The sequence below is a fragment of the Suricata suricatta genome, chromosome 7 (assembly GCF_006229205.1).
Source record: "Suricata suricatta isolate VVHF042 chromosome 7, meerkat_22Aug2017_6uvM2_HiC, whole genome shotgun sequence".
Taxonomy (NCBI): Eukaryota; Metazoa; Chordata; class Mammalia; order Carnivora; family Herpestidae; genus Suricata; species Suricata suricatta.
Window position 1 is genome coordinate 65,186,210 of NC_043706.1, and position 23,753 is coordinate 65,209,962.

The window sequence follows — 23,753 nt, forward strand, 5'->3', positions numbered from 1 at the left end:
ATGAGGAAGAGAAAAAGCGATGAGCCAGAGAAATTTGTCACCTAAATATGTGGCTTCGTTCTTCCCAGTGGCCCCCTCACCTTCCCTTACTTTACTGGGAAGAGACCTTTCTTAGCCCAGGTCCAAAGTATATGTCATCCAGGTTCATCACACCTAAGTATCAGATGCTCATCTAGGTAACACTTGTACATTACCACAAGTAACTCTCTCTCTCTCAGAAAATAAGCTAAAAGGTGGGGAAGGAGGGGGTTCCCTGGGGAAGTCAGAGGGTGTGAGGATATTTTGAGGCAGGTGGGCTTTTAGGTCCCTGCAATCACGATGTGAGGGTATCCACCCCTGTGTTTAAGTAGAGAGGCCTCTCCTCGGTGAGCTGCTCTTGTGGCCATACAGAACATGAGGAGGAGCTGGAAGCACCAATCAGATGTCCTAAGACTATTCAAACAGTTGAAGACAGTCCACAAAGGTGCAATATACCTCATTTTACTCTCTACCTGCAGTTATGGAGTGCTGGTCAAAAGTCACTTTTTAGCTTATATATTAGGCTTTTTTATACATTATGGGAGTTCACAATATAAAAACATACCCTTTTGTAAAATCTTTTACTAAGATACTATTAAGTTAACTCGTCTCTTGGTAAATTTGTTTTCATAACTAAGATTTGTTTAAAATAATACAGACATAAAAGAAATAACTTAAGTAAGAAATTAACTTAAGTATATAAATCACTGATAGTATATTCCCTTGCATTTATTTACTCGGAAAAATAACCTTCTCCTTCTTTAAAATGGCATTAGAATTTATTGCCATTGTATCTAGAGGTCTTTTGAAAAGCTTTTAAATATAAACACACATGAAATTCCACTACTTTTTAAATGATTATGTTAACCTGTATCTAACAATCATTTTGTCCAGTATTTTTAACAACTTTAAAGCTAATGCAACTAATAAGAAGTCAAAACAGTAAACAAAACTCCAAAACCCCAAGACTTAATTTTGTACTGATCCTGACTATTAATCTAGAGAAAAAGAAATGCGAGCTCCCTTCTGTTGTGGAAAGGATATTTAGTTTTACAAGTAAACAGAAGCTCAGCCATCACTTAGAATTAAGAATCTGGGCAGATCAATGTGATGGAGCCAAGATTTTCATCTCAGTTGAACTCAAGATTTTCATCACTTTAAACACAGACAAAACATTATTAACAATCAATGTTACACACAATTAAATCTACACAAATGAAAACCATACCATCTGCCCTTATGTTCAAATTTCAATAAACGGGTCATGTGAATCTGAAATCATGCTATAAAAATTTGGTTTTGGCCAAGTGAAGTTCTTTTATGAAAGATTCACACTACCCACCAGCCCTACTGAGTGCTAAATGCAAGCTATTTTGGTATACTCTGCTGAACTCAGACAATGTGTTTTTGGCATTCTGAAAAATTACTAAAGTTGAACTTTTTACACAATTGTTTAACATTGTGCAAACTTTAATCCCATTCCCACTTTGAAATCAAACCTCCTATTTTCTTTATTATTCTTGTTATCACAGCCACGCTGTTTCTGAACAAACACGGCTTTCTTTGGATCACTGTGCATTGTAATTCATTGCTAACTTTTACAATCCTTCTCCACATATGCAAAGAGATCTGCAGAAAATCCACATAATGACCACAAACTTTGAAAATAATAGTTATGCCTTCAATTAGCTTTTGCTCATCAAGAAATTATTAATTAGAGGATACATTTACAGCCCATGGGAAGACTGTTCTGTGAAAAGCCTTCAAAACACATTAGTACGACTGATGGCAGCAGGAGATCTTTCCATCCTTACACAAACTCCCCAAGTTTCTGTAGGATGAGATGACTTTCCCTCCGTAGAAAAACAGGAGCACGTCTCATACCACAACCAGGTGCATCATGGCCATTCCAGTCAAGGATTCTGAGGTATCAAGCAAAGTCACAATGAGCTGGTCATTTTCAAGGGCTGTCACCATCCACACTCAGTAAAACCTGGAGCCAAGAGCTGAAAGGTTGTCAAGTTTTTACAGCCCTTGTCAGATTAGTCAGGCTGTACAAACGTACAAACCCAGCTTCTAAGATGCTCTTTGCAATAACACTTAGAAATGAGTTTACTGCCAAGTTAAGCCTATTAACAAATGAAATGCTCATGGACTAAAGTAACAACTAACGTTGCTTAAATCAAAACAGATCTTGACTTCCTTACCTTAATACTAGGAAGCATAGTAGCTTTTGTTTTTGTTTTTGTTTTTTACAAGGGGGTAACTGAAGTTTGTTCAACTGCAGCAGGCCCCGGTCAGCCCCCTGCTCCACGGGGAATTAACCGTCACATTCCAGCCCTGGCATCAGAACAATGAAAGGTGAATGTTGTGCAAAACAGCTTGGGCCCACTGACTGATGATGTCATCCCTCCCTTATATGGTTCATTATTGTGCAGATTTACTTTGGTCTGTGAAAAGGGGTGGAGCTGCCCAGGACTGGAAGGGAAGACCGATCTTAAGAAGCGAAGCAAGTGAACGGAATTATGCTCTGCACAGAGGAAACTGCACTGGGGAGGGGTAGAAAGTTGGGGAGGAAAAGGGAGAAAAAGAAAAGATATGCATAAGATGTCAAATGGGCCTCGCTCTTGATTTTTCAAACTAGCTAAATTCATCCAGTTCCGTTCAGCACACGCTGGAATTTAAATAGGGATCCCACTGGAGCCTCAGCTGTGAGTCAGCCAACGGGAGGGGATTCACCAAAGTGCCAGTTAGCTGACAGTGTGTCTCCAAGTGAAAGCACTGCAGTGCGGGCTGTAGAGTGCCAAGCCCTCTTTTAAGTTTAAGGATCATTATGTCTTTAAAAAAATTTTTTTTACCTGAATGTATTGCTTTCCTAAAAGTGTTTTGAAATGGCAAAAAAAAAGTGCTCTCCACACAAATGAATCAAGTAGATATAGTCAGCCAAATTTCAAGGAACGTCTATAGCGTCATTCATACAAATCTCCTCAAAACCCCCTATCACCTTCAACTCGTTTTCTCTCCGTTTTTTGTTTTTCTCGTTTCCTTCCACCATTCCTTCCTTCCTGTGTGAGTCTGTGAGTAATCATTTAGTCAAAATACCATTAGGTAACACAAGTTCCTATACAATTTTTTTCTAATACATGCATATAATTTATATATCATTTACGTTAAGAAATCCCATCTTAATTACAGAATAAAGGAATAGTATCAGATAAATTAGTTAAACTAATCTTAACAGATTACCTTTAAAGGGAGCACAATCAAGTGTTTGGGGAGCATGTTTAAGTCCTCAGATATCTTTCGTATTACACAAATATAAGCCATTACGTTATGGCTTAGAAAAGAATCTGAGGGAAAAATAAGTTAAAGATAATTGCTTTTCTACATTTGTAATGTTCGATTATGTCTTTTATGAACATGTCTACCTTCTTAACAAAATGAACTTAGAACAATGATTAGTGCACGTTTGAGGGTTGCAGTTATGAATAAAGTGTTGTGATTATGGAGTTATTTTGGGAAGATTTACATAAAACCTTTATCTTTACGGTAAAATTACAGTTAGTGAGCCAATTAATTGATGCTTTTGGTTTTTGGAGGGGGGCAGGAGGAGTTTTTCCAGCTATTTTTAAATGAATGGGAAAAACCAAAATTGAAGAAGAAAGTGCTACCTCCACGTGTTGTGTGCAAGGCTGTACTGGTGTTGGGGAAAGGGGCTTCTTGGCAACTGAAAGACCCAGTATGGAATCTTGTCATGGCACCTACTGGGTAGATAGCCAAGAGGAGGTTTCCTAATTCCTCTGGCCTCAGTGTACTCCACTGTGTAATAGGGATATGGATTTTAACTTGCAGGGTTGTTGTGAGAATTAAATAAGACAATATGAGTCAAGGCCACAGAGTCTGGTGCATCGTGGGCCCACAGTAAATACTTAATAATATGTTATACAGTTAATTCATCTTGATAATAGTATGCACTTTGCAAAAATACAAATCTGTAGTCGAATTTTGACACAGACAATATAAATTAGCGTTAAAAAAAAAAAAGAGAAGCAAAGGGTCAGGCCTGATTATATATATCAAGGCATCTTGCATTCAATCTGCTTCTGGTAATTTGAGTTTGAGGTTCAGTTCCTGGGAGGCACTGATTATGTTCAAGGCCCATAAATCATTATTTAGAGATGAATAATAATAGCAAGAGGAAATGTTTCATTTGAAAAATCTTTAAAGCAAATGCAATAAGTGCTAATCACAGGTGTGTTTTTTCTCTTCCCTGCTTAATACTATTAAATAGCTACATTCAAAATTAACTTTAGGTCCTACTATGAAGACTCACCTAAAACAGGTGTATTTGTCATAATTAGTTAAGATTCCCTGGCTAAATGACATTACTTATTAGGAGCTTCTTGGAACCCAGAAGAGATGATTACATGGATCATAGAACCCTCCTTAGACTCACAGTAGCTGGAAACGTTCCACTACTATATCCTGAAGCACATCTTTGGGTCTTTCTGTATTCAGGAATATCTTATATTCACCCTTTTCTTAAATTCCAGCTGTAATGGGGTATAATTGACAAATAAAATTGTATGACATTTAAAGTGTACATTGTGGTGATCTGATATGCATGTACATTGTGAAAAGATTCCCATCATCTAGTTAATTAAGTAAAACACTCATCATCTCACATAGTTAACCTTTTTTTTTTTAGAACATTTGAGTTCTATTGTCAGCAAATTTCAATCATACAATACAGTGTTATCAACTATGGTTACCGTGTTTCACATTATTTCCTCAGACCGTATAGTTGAAAGTTTGTACCATTTTATCAGTCTCTCCCTTCTCCCCCCACCCCCAATCCCTCTACTCTCTCTTTCTATGAGTTTGACTTTTTTTTTAAGATTCTACATATAAGGGACACCAAGTAGTATTTGTCTTTCTTTGTCTGGCTTATTTTATTTAGCATAATGCCCTCAAGGGCTATCTGTGTTGTTGCAAACGACAGGATTTCCTTCTTTCTTTTGGCTGAATAATATTCCACTGTATACATATGCCACAAATTTCCATTCATCCATTAATGGACACGTAGGTTGTTTCCATGTCTTAGCTATTGTAAAAGAGGAAAGATTTATAGATCCAAAGAGAAACCATAGTATAACTTGGCTGTTGTAAATAATAGCGTCGGTGAACAGGGGAGTGCAGCTATCTCTTCACTGTCCTGTTCTAGTTTCCCTTGGCTGTGTACCCAGAAGCAGGATTGCTGAATCATATGGTTGCTCTATGTTTAATTTCCTCAGGAGCCTCCACGTTGTTTACAATAGGGGCCGAATCAGCTCTTGTTCCTACCAAAAATGCACAAGGCTTCCTTGTCTTCATATCCCACCACCTGTTATTATCTCTTATCTTTTTTATTACAGATATGAAATGATATCTCCTTGTGGTTTTCATCTGCATTTCCCTGATGATTAATGTACTCACCTATTTTAAATTAGCTGCCCATCAAGAACCAGGCATCATTAAGAGCTGGGAATATGGTGTAAACAAGACAGACAAAGTCCCTCTCCTGCTGAAGGTCACACTCCAGTGGTACAGACCCTGAGGAAAGGGAGTAGGGTTTTTTCAAAGAAGGCAACTCAGGGCAGGGGACCTGCTCTATAAAGACCTTCTCTAAAGCACTAACGTTTGAGGCTAAAGAATCAAAGGATCCATCGATGCAAAGAGCAGAGGCAGTAAGAGCAAAGGCCGTGAAGTGGGAATGAGTGTGAGAGATTTTAGGCACAGAAAGAAGGCCACTGTGTGACCAAAGCATGGAGAATGAAAGAAGGAGTTACAAGGTCCATTTGAATGATCCATTAACTAACATTTCAAGTACCCTTTTCTGGAACATGTGCTCCAAAGATAGTTCTGGTAAGCTACCAGGGCCTCAATGTGTACTAGAGGGTCCTCTGTTTAGCATAAGAAAAGTGAAGAATCATTGTTTAATAGACGAAATGAATGGTTGAAGATGTGTTGGGCATCCATGCTTGTAGAGATGAGATATAAGGACCTGACGAACCCAGCAGCCGGTATCCTCAGGAGTGTTGCTCTAGACCCGGGCCTCCACTTGGTTCCTCAAATTTAGGAGAGGATTCTACCACCTAATATACCCAGAAATGGAGTTGATCCTGCAGCTAGAATATTGCTGGATCTGCCTTTTCATGCATCAACCTTTCAGCACATCCACAGGTCAGGGGGCTGAAACTTTACCAAGCCTACAAAGTACTGCTTACTAGTAACTGTACGTGTGGAAAAAATCAGTTGGAGACCTGCTTTCATGGTGACCTATCATCTGTCATGAGATACCAATATCTTCTAATAAGATCTGACAATTTGAAAAAAGCAAGCTGACTTGGCCCAAATTTCCACACCATGATAAGGAGCTGGATTTTATTTTAAAACAACTGATTTATATGACCGACATGCAGAGAATATCCTTGAGGGCAGGGAGAGCAAGAGTGGAAGGAAGATGTCTCTCGGGTGCTATTGTGATAGCCTAGACACAAAATGGGCTGGTAGCTTGGATTAGACTTTCTCTTGGACTAGGGCAGTGGCAATGGTTCTGGGGAAAAAATGAACAAATTTCAGGTATAATTTGGAAGCAGAATCAATACAACTTACTGGTGGCTGCTTTTGGAAGGTTGAGAGAAAGACAAAGATTAGGTTGATTGCATATTAGTTTGAGTGATTAGATGCAAGTTCTATTTACTGAATTATAAGCATAATAATTACTTAGTTATAAGCATAACTAAGAGGACTAGAGTTCCATTTTAGACATCTTAAGTTTGGAAGCCTATTAAACATCCAAATGGGCTGGTCAAATATGGACATTTACTCAATTATTACTCAATGAATTAAATAAAAATTTTTGTTCAAAGATTAGTAATTCTCTTTTCTATGAATGACATACAACTAAATGGAGGCCTTGGCATTCTCAAAATTTTTAGCACGTCTTAACTGAAATGTATACTACAATTAAATTTAATCACATGAAAAGTGTTATTGTGGTTATGGATCCGCAGGCCAAGTCCTAAGTCCACTATAAGTGGGGATCTTCTAAGGCAATCATAACTTCTTAGAGTGCTGCAGCCCAGAGACAGAATCTCTGTCCCTGCTCCCATCATCCATTAAGCATCCTGTTGCCACTGAGCACCATGACCTGAGCAAGTGGCTTTTAAAATTAGATCTTCTCACACAATTGCTTCTTCTTCAACTTGAACAAGAAAAGAAGACACAAAGAGGACGTCTTTCCTGCACATTCTGAGAAAGATCTAGTTGAGCATATGGCAAGTGGGAAGTTTCTCAATGTGTGGGCAATTACTGGTCTTGCTGATTCCATGTGCTTTTATCTCAGGAGACATTTTTTGCTGCAGAGGAAGTTGTGCTCCAGAACTGTGAGAAGTGGGTGCACTGGTGAACGGGAGTGGGCAGGCAAGGACAAGTCCTAGGATATGCTAATAGCACTCCACTTGCATTCCCTAGTCGGGGGCAGGGGCGGGGTGGAGAATGGTCTTCCAGGATCGCAGGATTCCTCCCTGAAGGTTTGGTAATAGTGTATTAAGTCTGGGCAGTAGTTCTGCACACAATTATGCCTCTTTCCTTGGGTGAAATATAATCTCAAACTTCTCAAATGTTACAGATTCCAGAAGTCAGACAAATCTGTGAGCATTAGAGAGCCAAGTAAATCAGAAAATATTGGAGGAAGGGATGGTAGGTGTAAATAAATGGGAAACAAAAGAACATTTCTGTGATCAGAATATAGGATTTAGTGACATTGTAACAAATGACAAAGACTGAGTAGACCAAAGCATTCCTCCCTTCCATCAGCACACTGGATACAGGGTAGCCATAGTCCACTCTTTCTAGTTCCCTTCACATTTCAGATCAGATACATGTACTTCCTTAAGCATTTAAGAATAAAATAAGTAGAACTCATTCTTCATAAACTTCTCTAGGAAATTGAGAGCTAGGTAGAAAATATAAAGCAAATTCTAAAGGCACAGTGTTTCTGAAGTCAAGAGCAATGAGTTGAGATTAAATAAAGTTGACCTCTGGTTTGTTTGCAGTTGAAGCTCACATTCAGTCCCTGAATAATTTGAATAGTTTCTTGGCTAAGAGTTCACATCCAAGAGCTGAATATGTTATGCATTGAGCGTAAAAGACCCAACCTTTGATTAATCTTTTCTGTTCAAACTTTTCACCACCACAAAGTACTTTCCAAACACAGGCATTCTTGGAAAAAGAGTGCGTATGGTCAAGGAGCCAGAAAGGAGAAATCTCCAAACACTGAAAAACACCACCTTCCCAAGTTCCAACTCCCTCTCTGGAGTCCAGGATTTGTAATGCTAATCAGAGTACCTTCTTCCATCCTGGAGGAAAGGGAAAAATATCAAAGTGATGGAGTCAAATATTCACTGTGGTGCTAAAAGACCACAATTTTTCCAGCACTTTCCTTTCTTAACTCTTTCTTGGTATATGAATTTGTGCAAGAACAGCATTTGTCTGGTATTTAGCATGATGACAAATGGCTGCCAAGTTAGGGCAGCATTCCCAAGATTTTTCATTCTGGAAGAATAATCTCACTTATTACTTTCCAATACCTGATTTTGTCCATGATGCTATAGCATAGCAACAACTTAGTGAAAAACTCAACCCAGCTAGTTTGGAATCTGGGGACTAAAAACTCCCAATCATTTGTTAGAAATTCTCACTTTGAATCCAGTTGCCTTTGCAACCTAGCTTCATTCATTTTCTCTGGTAGTTATATATCACATTAATAACTAAATTAGTTCAAAAAAGATCGACAAGAGACTTTGGTTTTGTGTTTCTAACATACAGAACACCTGCCTATCAGACTCGATCAATTGCCTGACATTACAATTGCCTGGATTATAATTGATAGTATCAGTGTACTGATAGATCAGAAAAAAATTTTTAACCTGTCACTATAAAGCACTAATTATGAAGTGTATTTTTGCCACTTTGGTAGATTCTGAGGCTGTAACAACTGACTAAAATTTTGTCTGTTAAAGTACCATTCTAGCTGGCCTAGGAAATAACAAATATTTCCTAATGGTCTTCAGTGTGTGTTTCTTAAAACTTCCATCTGCTCCAGTTCCTGAAGGCTCTCTGATTAATAGTGAAAATAGGCATACATTTCTATTTACATACATACACTGTGTCACTCATTATAAAGTAAATCTGCATTAGACTTTCTAAATAAGTGAATTTGTATTTGTACTTCATTTCATAACCCACAATAACTTCTGTGCAAAATACATGCATTTAAATCCTTCAATGTGGTATGCTAGTACACTTCAGATAAGTTTTTCTTTTGTTTTGTTTTTTTCTCATTCAAAGCAGTTTGCTTTATGCAGCTGTTGGGAAAAGAAAATAATTATCCCCAAGGCTATTCTATAAGTCAGTCCAAACTGAGTTTAAACTTTTACTCTTTTCAAGATATAAAATGTGTTCTTTCACTTGTTTTTAATTTACTGATTTTTTGAATGCATAGTTAATAGAAATACAGCAGTAAATTTATGAGCTTAGCAAAGTTACTACAGCACTTTTTCTTCCATAAGATGCCTGTGTTACTAGATAGTTTACTTCTCATAAAATTATATATAGCTAAAAATCATAATACTCTTATTTTTGTAGAAAGAAAGTCCTCATTTTCCAGCTGTGTATTTCATAGTTATATTTTACTCCTCAAATATAATTTGTTTTATTACATAAGATTTATCTGTCCTTTGAAAACTTAAAAAAATAAATGCTAAATCTTCCCTCAACATAAACCACACTATTATATTTTTGGTTCTCTCTCCTAAAATGGTAGAAACCAAATGAGGCCAAAGAGAAATGACCCTCATTAAAATAAGGTCAGCTCTCTCACATGTTTATGGAAGATTACCTGTCCTATACATAAAAATGACTATAATAAGCATTAGTAAGGGTCCCAACTTTTTCCAACTGATTTGGCATGCCATCTGTAACATATATTAAATTTTCATATCTACTATGATCTATTACTAGAATTTCTATCAGCTCCATTGACCTACTTATTAATGTACTAATACAATACTGTTTTACTCACTATAATTTTTAAATGAGTTTTTGTTTTTAGTAGGAAACTTTTCTACTATTTTTCATTTTCAAAGTTTGACTATTCTTGCTCTGTATTTTTTTAAATGTGTATTTTTAAGAGAGAGAGAGAGAGGGAGACAGTGCAAAAGCAAGTGGGGCAGGGGCAGAGAGAGGAGACAGAGGATCCAAAGCAGGCTCTGTAGTGACAGCAGCAAGCCCAATGAAGGGCTTGAACTCACGGACCACTTACAAACTGCTCACGAACCCCAATATTATGGGCTGAGCTGAAGTTCAACACTTAACTGACTGAGCCACCCAGGCGCCCCTTGCATGTGTATTTTTTATAGGAGCTTTAGAGTCACTTCAGTTAGTCCCCATGCCTTAAGAAAAATCCTAATGATATTTTTATTAGGATTACATTAAACTCATGGATTAATATAAGAAGACAGCTCTATGATGTTGAGTTCCCAGTCCTGGAATATGGTAAAGGCTTTCCAATGGTCCATCTTTTTCATATCTCCATGTAGTATTTAATTTTTTTCACATTCTTAACTTTATTTCTATATAGTTTATATTTATTGTAGTTTTGGATTTTTGTCATTTGGAAATATTAAAGCTATTGTTTTTGATTCCTGATTCTGTGTGGTTTTATACTTTGCCAACTCACTTTATTGAATTCTCTAATTGTTTGCAGTAGATTTGTCGTTTTTCCTGAGTCTACCAGCAATCTAAGTACAAAACCATTATCTCCACCCAAACAATAGAAGAGTGTGCTTTTCCAATACTTGGCATTGTTCTCAAAACGTCTTAGTTTGATACATTGTAGATTGTGATTTATTGAAACTCACATAGATTTTCTCTTAGTGTTCAATACACAGGTGAGTGGAAGAAATGTTCACTTTTAGGTATTAGATGCTATATCTGTGGTAAGAATTTTATATTCGTTATCTCTTAAACAACTTTATGAGATAGGTACTCAGCTATACCCACTCTGTAGAGGAAGAAACCAAGAATTAGAGGCATTAGATACCCTGCCCAAGGTTACAGAGCAGGAAGTAGCAGAGCCAGAATTTTAAGTCAGAGCTGTTTGCCTCCAAATGAAATGCAGGAGACTAAGAAAATAACTGTCTCTATGTTCCAGATTTTGACGGACTCTGGCATGCTGTACCTAGAGTAATCCAGGGAGGAGTTAACCATAGTTAAAGAAGTTAGACTTAGCTCCAATGATCCTCTGAAGGTCACAAGCCATTTATAAATATACCATAAGCACTCAGGAACCCACCACGATGCCACATGATTTCTCCTTAGCACACATCTGGATTATTATATTAATAATGAGGGTGCTAATTGCAGACCTCAAACTTATATGTGCAAGAAATAGTTATCTTCATTTTCCTGGATCTCTTATAATTTCCACTATGGGTTTCCATTATACTTTATCTTAGTTCATTCTGGATAAGCTCAGTAGAGTCTAATTTCCCTTAATAAATTTAAAGATTCTTCAGTCAGGTTATATCTCCTGAGTTAATTCTAGACCTTCAGGATCCCATTTCTGGAGTTAAGATTAAGTTCCTCGCCATCAGGAAGGTGGGTAAGAGGTCATCGAGTCAACATCCTTCCACACTGGCATCCTCTGAGATGCACATTGTAGTCTCTTGTCTCAGGTGTCCATCTCTCAGACTGCTGAGATGAATGAGTCACAGTTCTCTCCTCATGGCCAGCCATGGCTTCAGCTATTCACATGGCCTTTCAGGGACGTGGGAAAATCTACATTCCTTTAGCGTTGCATACCAGACACCAATTTTTACCCTATTTATCCTGAATTATTTAGTAGAAGAAGAGCCACAAGTTTTGCCATGCTTTTTGCTATGAACTGAATTGTGTGTCCCCAGAATTTATATATTGAAGTCCTACTCCCCAATGTGACTGTATTTGGAGAGGCAGCTTTTGGGAGGTAATAAAGGTTAATAAGGGATGAGGGTAAGGTTCTAATCCAAAAGGATTAGAGGCCTTTATAAGAAGAGGCCTTATAAAAAGATATCTTTACGTACACATGCACAGAGGAAAAGCCATGTGAGCATGCAGTGGCCATGCACAAGCTGAGAAGTGAGGCCTTACGAGAACCCAACATGCTAGCACCCTGATCTCAGACTTCCAACCTCCAGAACTGTGAGAAAATAGACTCCTGCTGTTTAAGCCACCTAGTCTATTAGTTATGACAGCCAAGACACTCTTGGACTAAACCTAGTAACCATTTTACTCTCAAATTCTCCACACCACATCTATCTGTGGTTTATATTACTCTCACCTTCCCTTCCTTCACCCTCCACTCCCCAAAAAAGCTCAGAACAGAGCCTCTTCATGTGCACTACCTCCTCCCACAAACAACATAGATGGCTCTTGCTTTCTTGCTTCTCCAAGTATCTTAGCGAACAGAAAAGAAGAGGGGTGATAAAAACTGGATCCACTTGATTACAAAGTGGATCCAAAGACAAGATATTGAGTTCTTTTCTTGCTTCAGCAGTGGAAACTTATCTTTGAGGCAATGATTGCTCTTGGCTGGCTGCTCAGCTAATGACAGGACACAGGGTAATAGAAAATATTAGGTTAAAAATCTAATTATTATCATACTGTAGTAAATTTTTATAATGGAGTGTAGACAGGCGAAAATGTCAAAGCTATAAGAATATTATAATTGAATCACTTAGTCTTTGAGGCTGTAAGGGACAGGCTCACCCAGACTACCCAAGATGATGGAGTTATTAGTGAGAATACCCCATAGTAAATTAATGCAGAAAACTGTCTCCACAGCCAATCAGGCCTGGAGAGAACTGGAGTATTACACATCATTTTGTGTCATACACCTACAGCTCTAGTAACCCGGCAGCAATGAATGCGACCCAACGCTTGTCTCCTCTCAAAAGCAGGTGTCCACTGCAATCCCAGTCCTGTGATGTGAGCTCTTCTTCACTCTTAGAATTTCTCTGTCTCTGCTGCTTTTTTCTTGGTTACTGTGGTCTTTATGTCTTTCTGTTCCACATGCCCCAAGAAAGTGTCTCAATGGGTTAGTCGGTCCCCATCAAACAGAGCCCAGTATTTGCCAGTGTTCTCATGCCAGGCTACCTCAGAGGCCTCAGCATTCCTAATGTCTAGGTTATCAAATGTTGCAAACTAGCTGCATTCGAGAATAATGCCAACAGATGAAGTCCACTTACTGAACATTGTTTTATAAATTTGAGTCAACACTGAAAAACTAGAAGATTTTACTAAAATCACAATTCTGTCTTTTCCCTAAAATTAAGAGTCAGCAACAATGTGGCAACTGAATCCACAACCTGAATCTGAGTCAACAGCCTGAGCTGAGCCAGGACTTCCCCTGGTAGTCACAGGCTGCCATCTGCAGCGCAGCGGCCCACCACTCCTGCAATGTGTGCTGAAGGATCTGCTTTTTCTTGGTTACTGCCTAGCACGGCAGGTATTTGAGTTTGAGACCTTTGTGACCTCTGTCCAGAACAGTTGACTTCTGGTCTAAATGGTTGTGACCAGCATTGACAGAGTCATAAAGAGAAAAGAAAGAATGACAGTTATGTGAAAGGAGTTGCCTCTCTTTCTCTACGAAGAGGCCTCTTCCGTGACTCAGGTGCTTAGAGTTTCAGGAACTGTCTGGCAATTTCCTGAAAATTTTCTGAAAGAGAGCAACCCAATGGTCAGTTGAGATCTAGAGAGACTCTGACGACCTGACCACCTCCCATCACTGGGTTCTCATTCTTTACCTCTCACATTAAATTCCAAATACTGTCCTCCATTCTTATTTCTCCTAGGATTTTTCCAGAAATAATGAATATCAAATACCAGGCCTGAGGCATTCTTATGTGTTAAAAATCTTGAAATACTAAAGTGTGATTCTTGCGTATTGTGTCTCAAGCTCTTCCTTTCTTTCTTTTTTCTTTTTTAATCAAAAAAAATATTTTTCATTTATTTTGAAAGAGACAGCCTGTGAGGCAGGGAGGGGCAGAGAGAAGGAGACACAGACTCCCAAGCAGGTTCCAGGCTCTGAGCTGTCAGCACAGAGCCCAACATAGGGTTCGAACCCATGAACCGTGAGATCATGACCTGAGCCGAAGTCAGACACTCAACTGACTGAGCCGCCCAGGCACCCCCGAAGCTTTCCCTTTCAATGCACTTCCTTTTGAGTGGTCAGTTCTCTTTGATTATTATTCCACCCCTTTGTATAATATTAGAGTGCTTCTTGGTTCAAGTTCTGTTCTTGTTCAAATACATTGAATCTAATTAATGAAAACTTTCAGCAAGCCAGGTTAAGCCTTAAGATCTGGAAAATATCTTCACCGTCCTTATCTACAGTAAAATGCAACAGGAGTTAACATTCAGGTTTGAACATAATGTAACAGGCTCTGAGGCTGTAAAGCCACCCACACAGCAGCACTACAAGATCCTGAATCATCAAATATGATTTTGTGCTATAATTAACAATTTTACAGGAAATTAAAACTCATTTGAGACACATTTTCCATAACAGTAAAAGTATTTATATCATAACCTTAGATTAGTGAGAAAATTTTGTTGATCAGCTAACCTGTTTTCTTAAGCATATCTGTTAGTGATATTACTAAGACTTAGACGCATCATTGATCAGAGGCTCCTACTCAATGACCTTGAGAATGACGGTGCTATGTAATTTGGGAAGATCATATCCACTTACAACCCAGCATTTCCGTACAGTGGGATCCAGTGAAAAGAACTGTAAGGGCATTTTTATTTTATTTATTTGTTTATTTTACTTTTTATTTTTTTGTCCCTCCCCCTTACCTCATTAATTTGGAAATTTTTATTTTTACTAATTGCTCATTACATACATTTCACTTCTTTTTTTAAAAATATAGTTTATTGTCCAGTTGGTTTCTATATAACACCTAGTGCTCACCCCAACAAGTACCTTCCTCCATGGCCCTCACCCATTTCTCCCTCTCCCACACCACCCCCCCATCAACCCTCTGTTCTCAGTATTTGAGTCTCTTATGGTTTGCCTCCTTCCCTCTCCATAACTATTTTTTCCCCTTCTCCTCCCCTGTAGTCCTCTGTTAAGATTCTCCTGTTCCACATATGAGTAAAAACTTGTGGTATTGGTCTTTCTCTGCCTGACTTATTTCACTTAGCATAATGCCCTCAAGTTCCATCCACATTGCTACAAATGGCCATATTTCATTCTTTCTTCTTGCCATGTGATCCATTCATCAGTTGATGGACATTTAGGCTGTTTCCATGATTTGGCTATTGTTGAAAGTGCTGCTATGAACTTTGGGGTACATGTACCTGGAAGGGCATTTTTAATAGACCCAGTCATATTTAATCCAGAGAGTGCCTACTTCAGGACGAGTGACATACTCCTACTTCTACAGGACTGAAAGTAGATATATTAATATCCTAGGTCTATTAAGAGAATTGACTTTTCTTCTGTCTCCAAACTTTCAACCCTAGGAAACTGTCTTAGTCACCAGTTTTGTGGTCCCTTTAAGATGTAACAATGCTTCCTTTATATCATCCCGATTTAGCCTGTCCTCCAAAACAAATACCCAGCTGGGAGCTGGGAGTAACACTATATCACCTCAGCCCCTTGCATTTCAATCACATTATCCAGTAGGAAGTGGGACTTGCATAGTAGCAGGGTAAGAAGAACTAGAAGGAGGAGGTTTGATCCTGGCATTCTTTCAGGAAATCAGCTGTAAAACATATTCCTTCTGTGACTGAGTCTCTAAATTCTAATTCCTCTCCTTTCTTTCCTTTTTTTTTTTTTTTTGGTTAAATTAAAAACATTTTTTTACATTTATTTATCTTTGAGAGACAGAATGAGACAGAGCGTGAGAGGGGGAGGGGCAGAGAGAGAGGGAGACACAGAATCTGAAGCAGGTTCTAGGCTCTGAGCAAGAGTTCAGCACAGAGCCCGATGTGGTGCTCAAACCCATGAACAGTGAGATCATATCCTGAGCTGAAGTCGGCCACTCAACTGACTGAGCCACCCATGTGCCCCCTCTCCTTTCTTAAAACTGTTCATTCCCAGCAATTTTCTTGGCCAGTAGGATAATGATAATAGGTGGCATATGTCATGACCAAGTTAAGGTCTGTTACTCAGATTCTGAATCTGCAACATTAGAATGGATTTGCAGTCCACAAAGTCACTGGCCAACTTTCCAAAGCATCTTTTCTTCCTCCATGCATTGGGGAAATAATCAAAAGGTAAGAACTTGAAAAAAAAGATTATTATTTTTTTCTGTAAACTAAGTTTAAACATAATTCTTCCAATTAACTTTGGTAGAACCTAAGGAATCTAAGGAACTTAAGCTGTCTGCTTACTCACATACCAAATAGGGACAGCAATTACACATCATATAGTTTTTTAAGTATTAAACAGGATGTATATGTGTCCAGCATATTGGGGAAGTTCATAAAAACTAGCAGCCTCTAGCAAAGTGTTAAGCAAAGAGAAGAGGGCTCAGGTTATTTTTGCTAATTTATTCTATTGATCATTTTCTGCTTGATAAGACTTGATCTTTTTATACATCATCACTATCTTTTCTTACAAAGTGCTTTATTATGACTCACTAAGTTACCAGTGAGGAAAATCAATTTTATGCCATATTTTAGAGATAAGACATCTAAATCTAAAAAAACTTAATGAATGTTATGCCAAGGAACCAAGTGTGAATCTTTTTCTATAAAGCAGGCAAAGAATATTTCCCAGGATTTCAGGCCACTAGAGAAACTTTCCAAAAAGTTGCTCTGATTGGTCATTTCCCAACTTAGACAAGTGTATTACTGCAGCCTGACCCACATGCCACCAGACAAAGCCCATTCTCCTTTATGGTGACAAAATGGGGCTTGAAAGCTTCTCTTCCATTCAAGCCCCTGCTCCTGCATTATCTGCTTCATAAGTTAAAAGATTTCTCTTGAGATGCTGATTTGTAATAAAAAAAAATGAACTTATACTTGGAAGGCTTGCTGCAATATTCTATGATGATGTAATTATTTATGTAGTCACAGCTGAGCCTATAGAATCCAAAAGCTTTAAAATGCACAATTATAGTTATGGATTTAGACAGCACTCCCCCACACCATTTACACACACACACACACACACACACACACACACACACACACACATCAAATATTTCTTTAACTTTCAGACAACTTTTTGATGTAACTGTGTTCTCTGTATATTGATATTCTTTTTTAAAAAAATATTTTATTTATTTTTGAGAGAGACAGAGACAGTGTGAGCAGGGGAGGGTCAGAGAGAGGGAGGCACAGAATCGGAAGACAGTTTCCAGGCTCTGAGCTACTTGTCAGCACAGAGCTCAATGTGGGGCTCGAACCCACAAACTGTGAGATCATGACCTGCTCCAAAGTTGGATGCTTAACCGACTGAGCCACCCAGGTGCCCCTATTTTGACATTCTTGAAGCAGTTCTAGTGAAGCTTAAGACTGAACTCACAAGTCTTGCCGTTCAGACAGGGAATAAAGTATAAACTTTGAAGGTGATCTCATGTGCTCAGAATTAAGCCTTTAAAGGTCAAGTCAACTTAAAATATGGACCAAACAATGTAGCATTTAGAAAGAGAGTTTTCTTTACCCAATCTTAACTAATTCAATGAAGGATATTCTCATCTTTATTACTGACAATGCTAGTTAAGCAATGCAGTTTTTCATGTGACTTCATTCTTTTAATTTGGGAATATGACTATTAGTAAAAATAAATATGCAGCAAATGATGGTAATAAATTATGACCACAGTCTGCTGACATAGAATGAAGGAAGCCCAGAAAAAGTCGTTGCCCATTTTAGGTTCTTAATTTGTGGAATTTTTATGTAAGATGAATTTAATAACTCCTGAAAAGTTAAAAATAATTTCTGCTTCTATTATTTTTACACTTGCAAAGTCTAGGCCAGTGGCAATAACAAGGTGGTGGCTTGGTGGGGGGGGCTTTATTTAAACTGCTCATAACCATCATTAGCCTCCCATCATAAGGGCCCCAAACAGAATCCAAACAAAGTAGAGCCCCCTGTATGCTATTCAAAGTTTCTCCTATCTTGCCAGTCTAGAGATCACTGGTGTGAGTATCTGTTTATATCCTCCCAATAAGCATCATTCTGCATTGTAAGAGTTTATGTCATAGTTTGGCCATGCGAGCATGGAGGTGGGGAGCCCACACACAGAGAGAGAAAACAAAAAACAAGCCATTTTACACAAGGGACTCGTTTGCACAAAAGTGCTAGACCACTGTACGCTGTGATCTGAGTCGAGCTACATAATTTTTCTAGGACTCAATCTCTCCAACCATAGAATGAAGGACCAAAAGGGCTGATCTCAAGTCCTTTGCAGTCCTCAGAGCCTGGGATTCCTGCTTTCATCCAGTCTGAATTTGGATTGCTTATCAACACCTGCTACTGATCCTATATTCCTGGCCCCTTTTTGTGATCTTTAACCATTCTCCCGCAGGAAATGCACAGCTCTACCGGGATAATTACAGAGAACCAAGCCTAGATGCTACCGCGGGCGCGGGCGAGTGGCGGAGAGATGGATGGGGAGAGTCTCCTAGCTCCCTCCGCTCCCCTCCCATCACCCCCACCCCCACCCCACCGAAGGAGAAACTGTCTGGGGCGGAGACTGCCTGCAGAGTTGCACACTCAGTGGGAGAGGCTGGGCAAACCACTTAGGCTTATCTCGCTTTCTTCCTTCCTTTTCTGTTGCTCAGAGTAGAAACAAAGGGAAATGATTCCGAAGCAAAGTTCTTAGCTTTTTTTTTTTCCCCCTGACAAAAGGGACTTTTCCGGAGAAGGGGAATGGAATGCAAAACAAAGAAGGAAACAAAGGACTTGGAACATTCTACAGGAGGACTCTCACGTGTGCTCAGCAATGCCGGTTCTTTATTAGCTGCAGTCCCGCTGCCCCTGCAGGTGCAGCGGCCGCGTGGCGCCCCAGCAGCGGCCGCCAGGAGCTCTCAAAACCCTGGGCGAGGCCTGAGGGACAGGGCGCCTGGGCCGCGGTCCCGGGACCTGGTGGGGAGCCCCCCCCCGCCCCCCCGCAAGTTGGCCACGGGAAAGAAAGCCTCGGGGTCAGCAAACTGCCAGCCCCATCAGTAGATCTAATTATGACCGCTTACTTCAAAAAGAGGATTTAACCTAAAGCAGATTTAGCAGAGCAGTTTCGAAAGGGCAGCAGGAATCCTGGGCCTGACCTTTGAGAAAATCCTATAGGCTTCGCTGCGCCAGGAACTCGGCAAGCCAGTCACTGTGGACTCCTCAGATCGCAAAGACATTCAGGGACACCAACTTAAGTTATCAGGGTCCTAGTGGGGATGTTTAATTTGCATAAAGGGTGCGCTGCTGGTCAGGGGATTGATCTGGGGAAAAACACGGACAGTAAAAAATATAAAGCACTAACATATAACCTGTTAAGTCAACAATAACTATTTAAAAACCTTAAGGTGGTTTGATATGTAAGTAAGCATCAGAGGTCTCTTAGTGAAGTCTGCGGACACACCCCAGTAATGCTGATCAAAGTAGTCAAAGCATATTAAAGTATTTTTTTATTTTTACTTTGATTTTTAAAACCTTCTACACAGCACTTTGCTCAGGAGAAACGGTTGCTGTAGTTGGTTTAGTAAAATCAAACAGCTCGAAAAAGGTACAGAGGATTGGAATTGTTCCTCTAGAGCTGATCCACAAGAAGTCAGTAAATAAACACATGTGGGATAAGCTTATTGTATAATAAATACAAAAGTACTTTGTGAACTATAAAGCTCTTCGTTGTGGGTTATTATCTGAATTACTCTCACAGAACACAAGAATTAGGAAGACAAAAAGAAAAGAGAAAGACACAGTCCGGGTGAGTACAGCCCCTCCATCCACACACTTCATTTAAACCAACTCTGTAAGTGAAATGGTGCCACTTCAGGCAGTTAACCTTATGTGGGAAATTGTAGAAAAGGCTGGAGTGTCTGGTTCTAAACCACATTATTTACAATGTGATCAGAAAACAATTCATTCACACAGATGTGCTTTAAAATTATTTGGTTTCATCAGATTCTGTGTCTCCCTCTCTCTGTCCCTCCCCAGCTTGCTCTCTCTCTGTCTCTCAAAATAAAGACATAAAAAAAATTTTTTTTTAATTATTTGGTTTCAGATCTTTAAAGAAGTCACTATCAAAAAACTTGCTACTCCTTGACCCGACCACATTCCAACACAGAGCACCTAACCAGACAGCTGTTTTAGAGATTCACAATTTACACTGCCTTCAGAACCGTGTTTGCAAGATCTGTGCTTGAGGCTGGGAAGTTCACAGACACCGAGGAAGTGGAGTTTATTCTCCCTGCGTGGTTATCCAGGAAAAGCTGAATTAGACCATCTGTTTGTTCAAACATGAAGCTGATAAACCTTAGCTTCCAGGAGCAGAAGACAGGCTTAAAGAAACCGTAAACTGAGACTATCGTGTGTAACCCTCCAATCATTGTTCTCTTTTCCATTTCTCCTTCCCCAAGGGACGTGCCATGTCCAGCAATAAGTAAAACTTAACAGTGATTTTTAGGAATTTAACAAACACCTGTTTCATGCTTTTATTTACTCTTATTGTGACAGCTTTCTATTATTATATTATTAGAAGCAAACTAATCTAGGGAAGCCAGATCTCTTTCTTGTAACTAAGTGTATAAGAAAGCTGGGATTGGTAAAGCTGATCGCAAGCGGCTCTTAATTTGCAAGTCCTAAACACAGAAGCAGACACGCTTGGGAACTCAAAGCATCAGGCTTGGATGTCACTGGTCTCAAAGACTGTGGAATTCACAGACAGAACCATTCAGCTGACGAAAGGAAAAGGAGAGAATAAGCTAAAAAGAAGATGCTGAAAAAACTGGAGGGTATAGAAGAGTTAATTACAAAGCTTTTCAATTTGGAGTCTCTACTTCAAACGTGGTGATTCCTGGCCTGAGAAAACTACCTGCCAGGACAGGTATCCATGCTCCACATGCAGAGGTTTTGTTTTGTTTTGTTTTGTTTTGTTTTTGTTTTATATATATATATGTATGTATATATACTGAGTTTTAAGAATTACACAACTCTTAGAAAGCAGGTAGCTGAAGTCATTAAGTACTTTATGCACAACCAAATATTAAGACTTTCTATAGTGGTATTAAGAATGAATAGGATTCAGGGACGCCTGGGTGGCTCAGTCAGTTGAGTGTCCAGCTTCGGCTCAGATCATGATCTCATGGTTCGTGGGCTCAAGCCCCGCATCGGGCTCTGTGCTGACAGCTCAGAGCCTGGAGCCTGCTTCAGATTCTGTGTCTCCCTCTCTCTCTGACCCTTCTCGGTTCACGCTGTCTCTCAAAAATAAATTTAAAAAAAGTTTTAAAAAATAAACATTAAAAAACTTTATATTAAAAAAAGAATGAATAAGATTCAGTTTTAAATGGTTAAGCTTCATAATTTGTCTTCCTGAATAAGTGGGTTTCAACCTCAAAGGGAAACAAAGGAGATTATTTCCCTTAGAAGGAAATCAGGAGAGAGGCTTTTCAGATGTAGGTGGCTTCACTGATCAAATACCTGCTCCCTGGGGTTTGTTTCCAGCTCTATGCTTTTATGGCTTTCAACATGCTAGTGGGAATCTGGTGCCCCACCTCTGTGCACCCCCGAATATATTCACGTGAACAATTCCAGGTAAAAATCTGACTCATTCAGGTGGCCAACCACTCAGAAATCGGAATTAGAACCCAGGGGCCTGTCTGTGGGGTCACCAGATTGCAGTGTGACCCAGAAGGAGGGACGGAGATGAAGGGACCGGGTGGTGCTCATTACCTCTCCCGCTCCTGCTCCAGCAGGTTGGTGAAGTCGTCACTCTTGTTCATGTAGTCAGTGTGCTTGTGCTTCTCACTCTCTAACTCGTACACGGTGCGCCTGTGGCACTTCTCTGCCAGCAGCAGCTGCTCTAGCATGCGCCGGTAGGTTTCTTTCTGTTTTTCCTCAAGTCTGTCCAGCTGAGTAAACAAACATGGGAAAGAGCTTAATATTTTATTTGATTTGCATATGACTCAAATATTATATGGGTTTACTGATTTATTATCTGAAAGAGAGAACATTGAGTCTGGTGTTCTCTGCCATTTTCCCCATTCCATCATTTTGTCTGATCCAACTGGCTTTGTTAAGTAGCCATAAGGCTGCGGTAACTCTGGCCTTCTGGCCCTGTGAACAGATGTATGGTTCCTAAACTCTCAAGAGAACAAACTCTTTCACTATTTTAGTGGGATGACACAAAACCCTATAATTAGAAAGAAAGAGGATAACAGCTCTCCTGATCTCAGAAAAATTAAGAGCTCAGCATGTACATATACCAAGCTTCTCCCCTGGGAAGTAATTACCATCATCACAATCTTTTTTTAAGACTTGCAGTCACATGCACTTCTAGGAAATGTATAGGAAAGATCCACAGACCTCTTTCTTCAAGATATGCTAAATATAGGGAGAACTTCAGAACTTACAGAGAGCACATACCTCAGACTAAAAGAGAGGTCATCAAATAGTATTGCAAGACTTTTTGTGCCTATTTCTCTGACCAGGCTATCTTTTTTATTTTTTTTTAAGTTTCTTTATTTATTTTGAGAGAGGGAGAGAATATGTGCACACACACACAAGCAGGAGAGGGGTAGAGAGAGGGAGAGACAGAATCCCAAGAAGGCTTCCAAACTATTAGCACAGAGCCTGACCCAGGGCTGGATCTTATGAACCCCCAGGAAATCATGACCTGATCCCAGATCCAGAGTCAGATGCTTAACTGACTGAGCCACCCGCGCACCCCAGGCTAATAGATCTTTAAGGGGTGCCTTGATTATGTTTTTAGTCCCTAGTGTCAAGCACAGTGCCTGGCACAAAGTAAGTGTTCAGTAAATGTTTGTTGAATTGGACCAAATCTTATAATATTGATAGTTCCTATCCTATTCTCCTCTTCAAACTAGAGTTCAGGGTTTCTCAACTTCAGCACTACTGACAGTTTGGGGCAAATAATTCTTTATTTTGGGTGGCTGCTTTGTGCATTGGAGAATGTGCAGCAGCATCCTTGGCTCCTGCCCGCCTAGACGCCGGTAACACTGCCTCTAGTGGTGACAAACCTATATCCTCAGAAATCGCCAAATGTCTCTTGCCGGGCAAAACACCTCCATCGCCACTCACCCCAAGCTGAGGATCGCTGCTTTCATTGAAACAGACATATTTAAAATCAATTCTCAATCCACTACCTACTCCCTAAAACGTATTGGAGTCACTCCATAGGGTGTCAGCATCTGAGTTCTTCGCCTGGGTTCTCCATGTTTGACACTTAGTCATATGGAGAATCGAAGGTTCCCTGTACAGCTGCACAATATCTCCATTGTGAATGGATCGTTTCTGGGGCCCCAGATAAAAGAGATACTGCTCCCATAATCCTCGGTGTTTCTGACCAGATCTCCATCCTTTTACCTAACAGCAGGTGATCAGACAGACTGGTAGAGAAGCCCAGGTTAACTAGTGGCTGATAATATTTGATGCCATCAGGGATTAGCAAAGGGTACTTTTGTGTG

General features: G+C 39.5%; 1 protein-coding gene across 3 annotated transcripts in view; it reads right to left on the reverse strand.

Moving 5' to 3' along the window:
- The window catches only part of FILIP1 (filamin A interacting protein 1), a 182,633-nt gene that overhangs the window by 36,473 nt on the left and 122,407 nt on the right, over nt 1-23,753 (reverse strand). For all 3 annotated transcript variants that reach the window (XM_029945238.1, XM_029945237.1, XM_029945236.1), the window contains exon 4: nt 22,000-22,178. In XM_029945238.1, the coding sequence (XP_029801098.1) occupies nt 22,000-22,178 (179 nt within the window). The remainder of the gene's footprint in view (nt 1-21,999; nt 22,179-23,753) is intronic.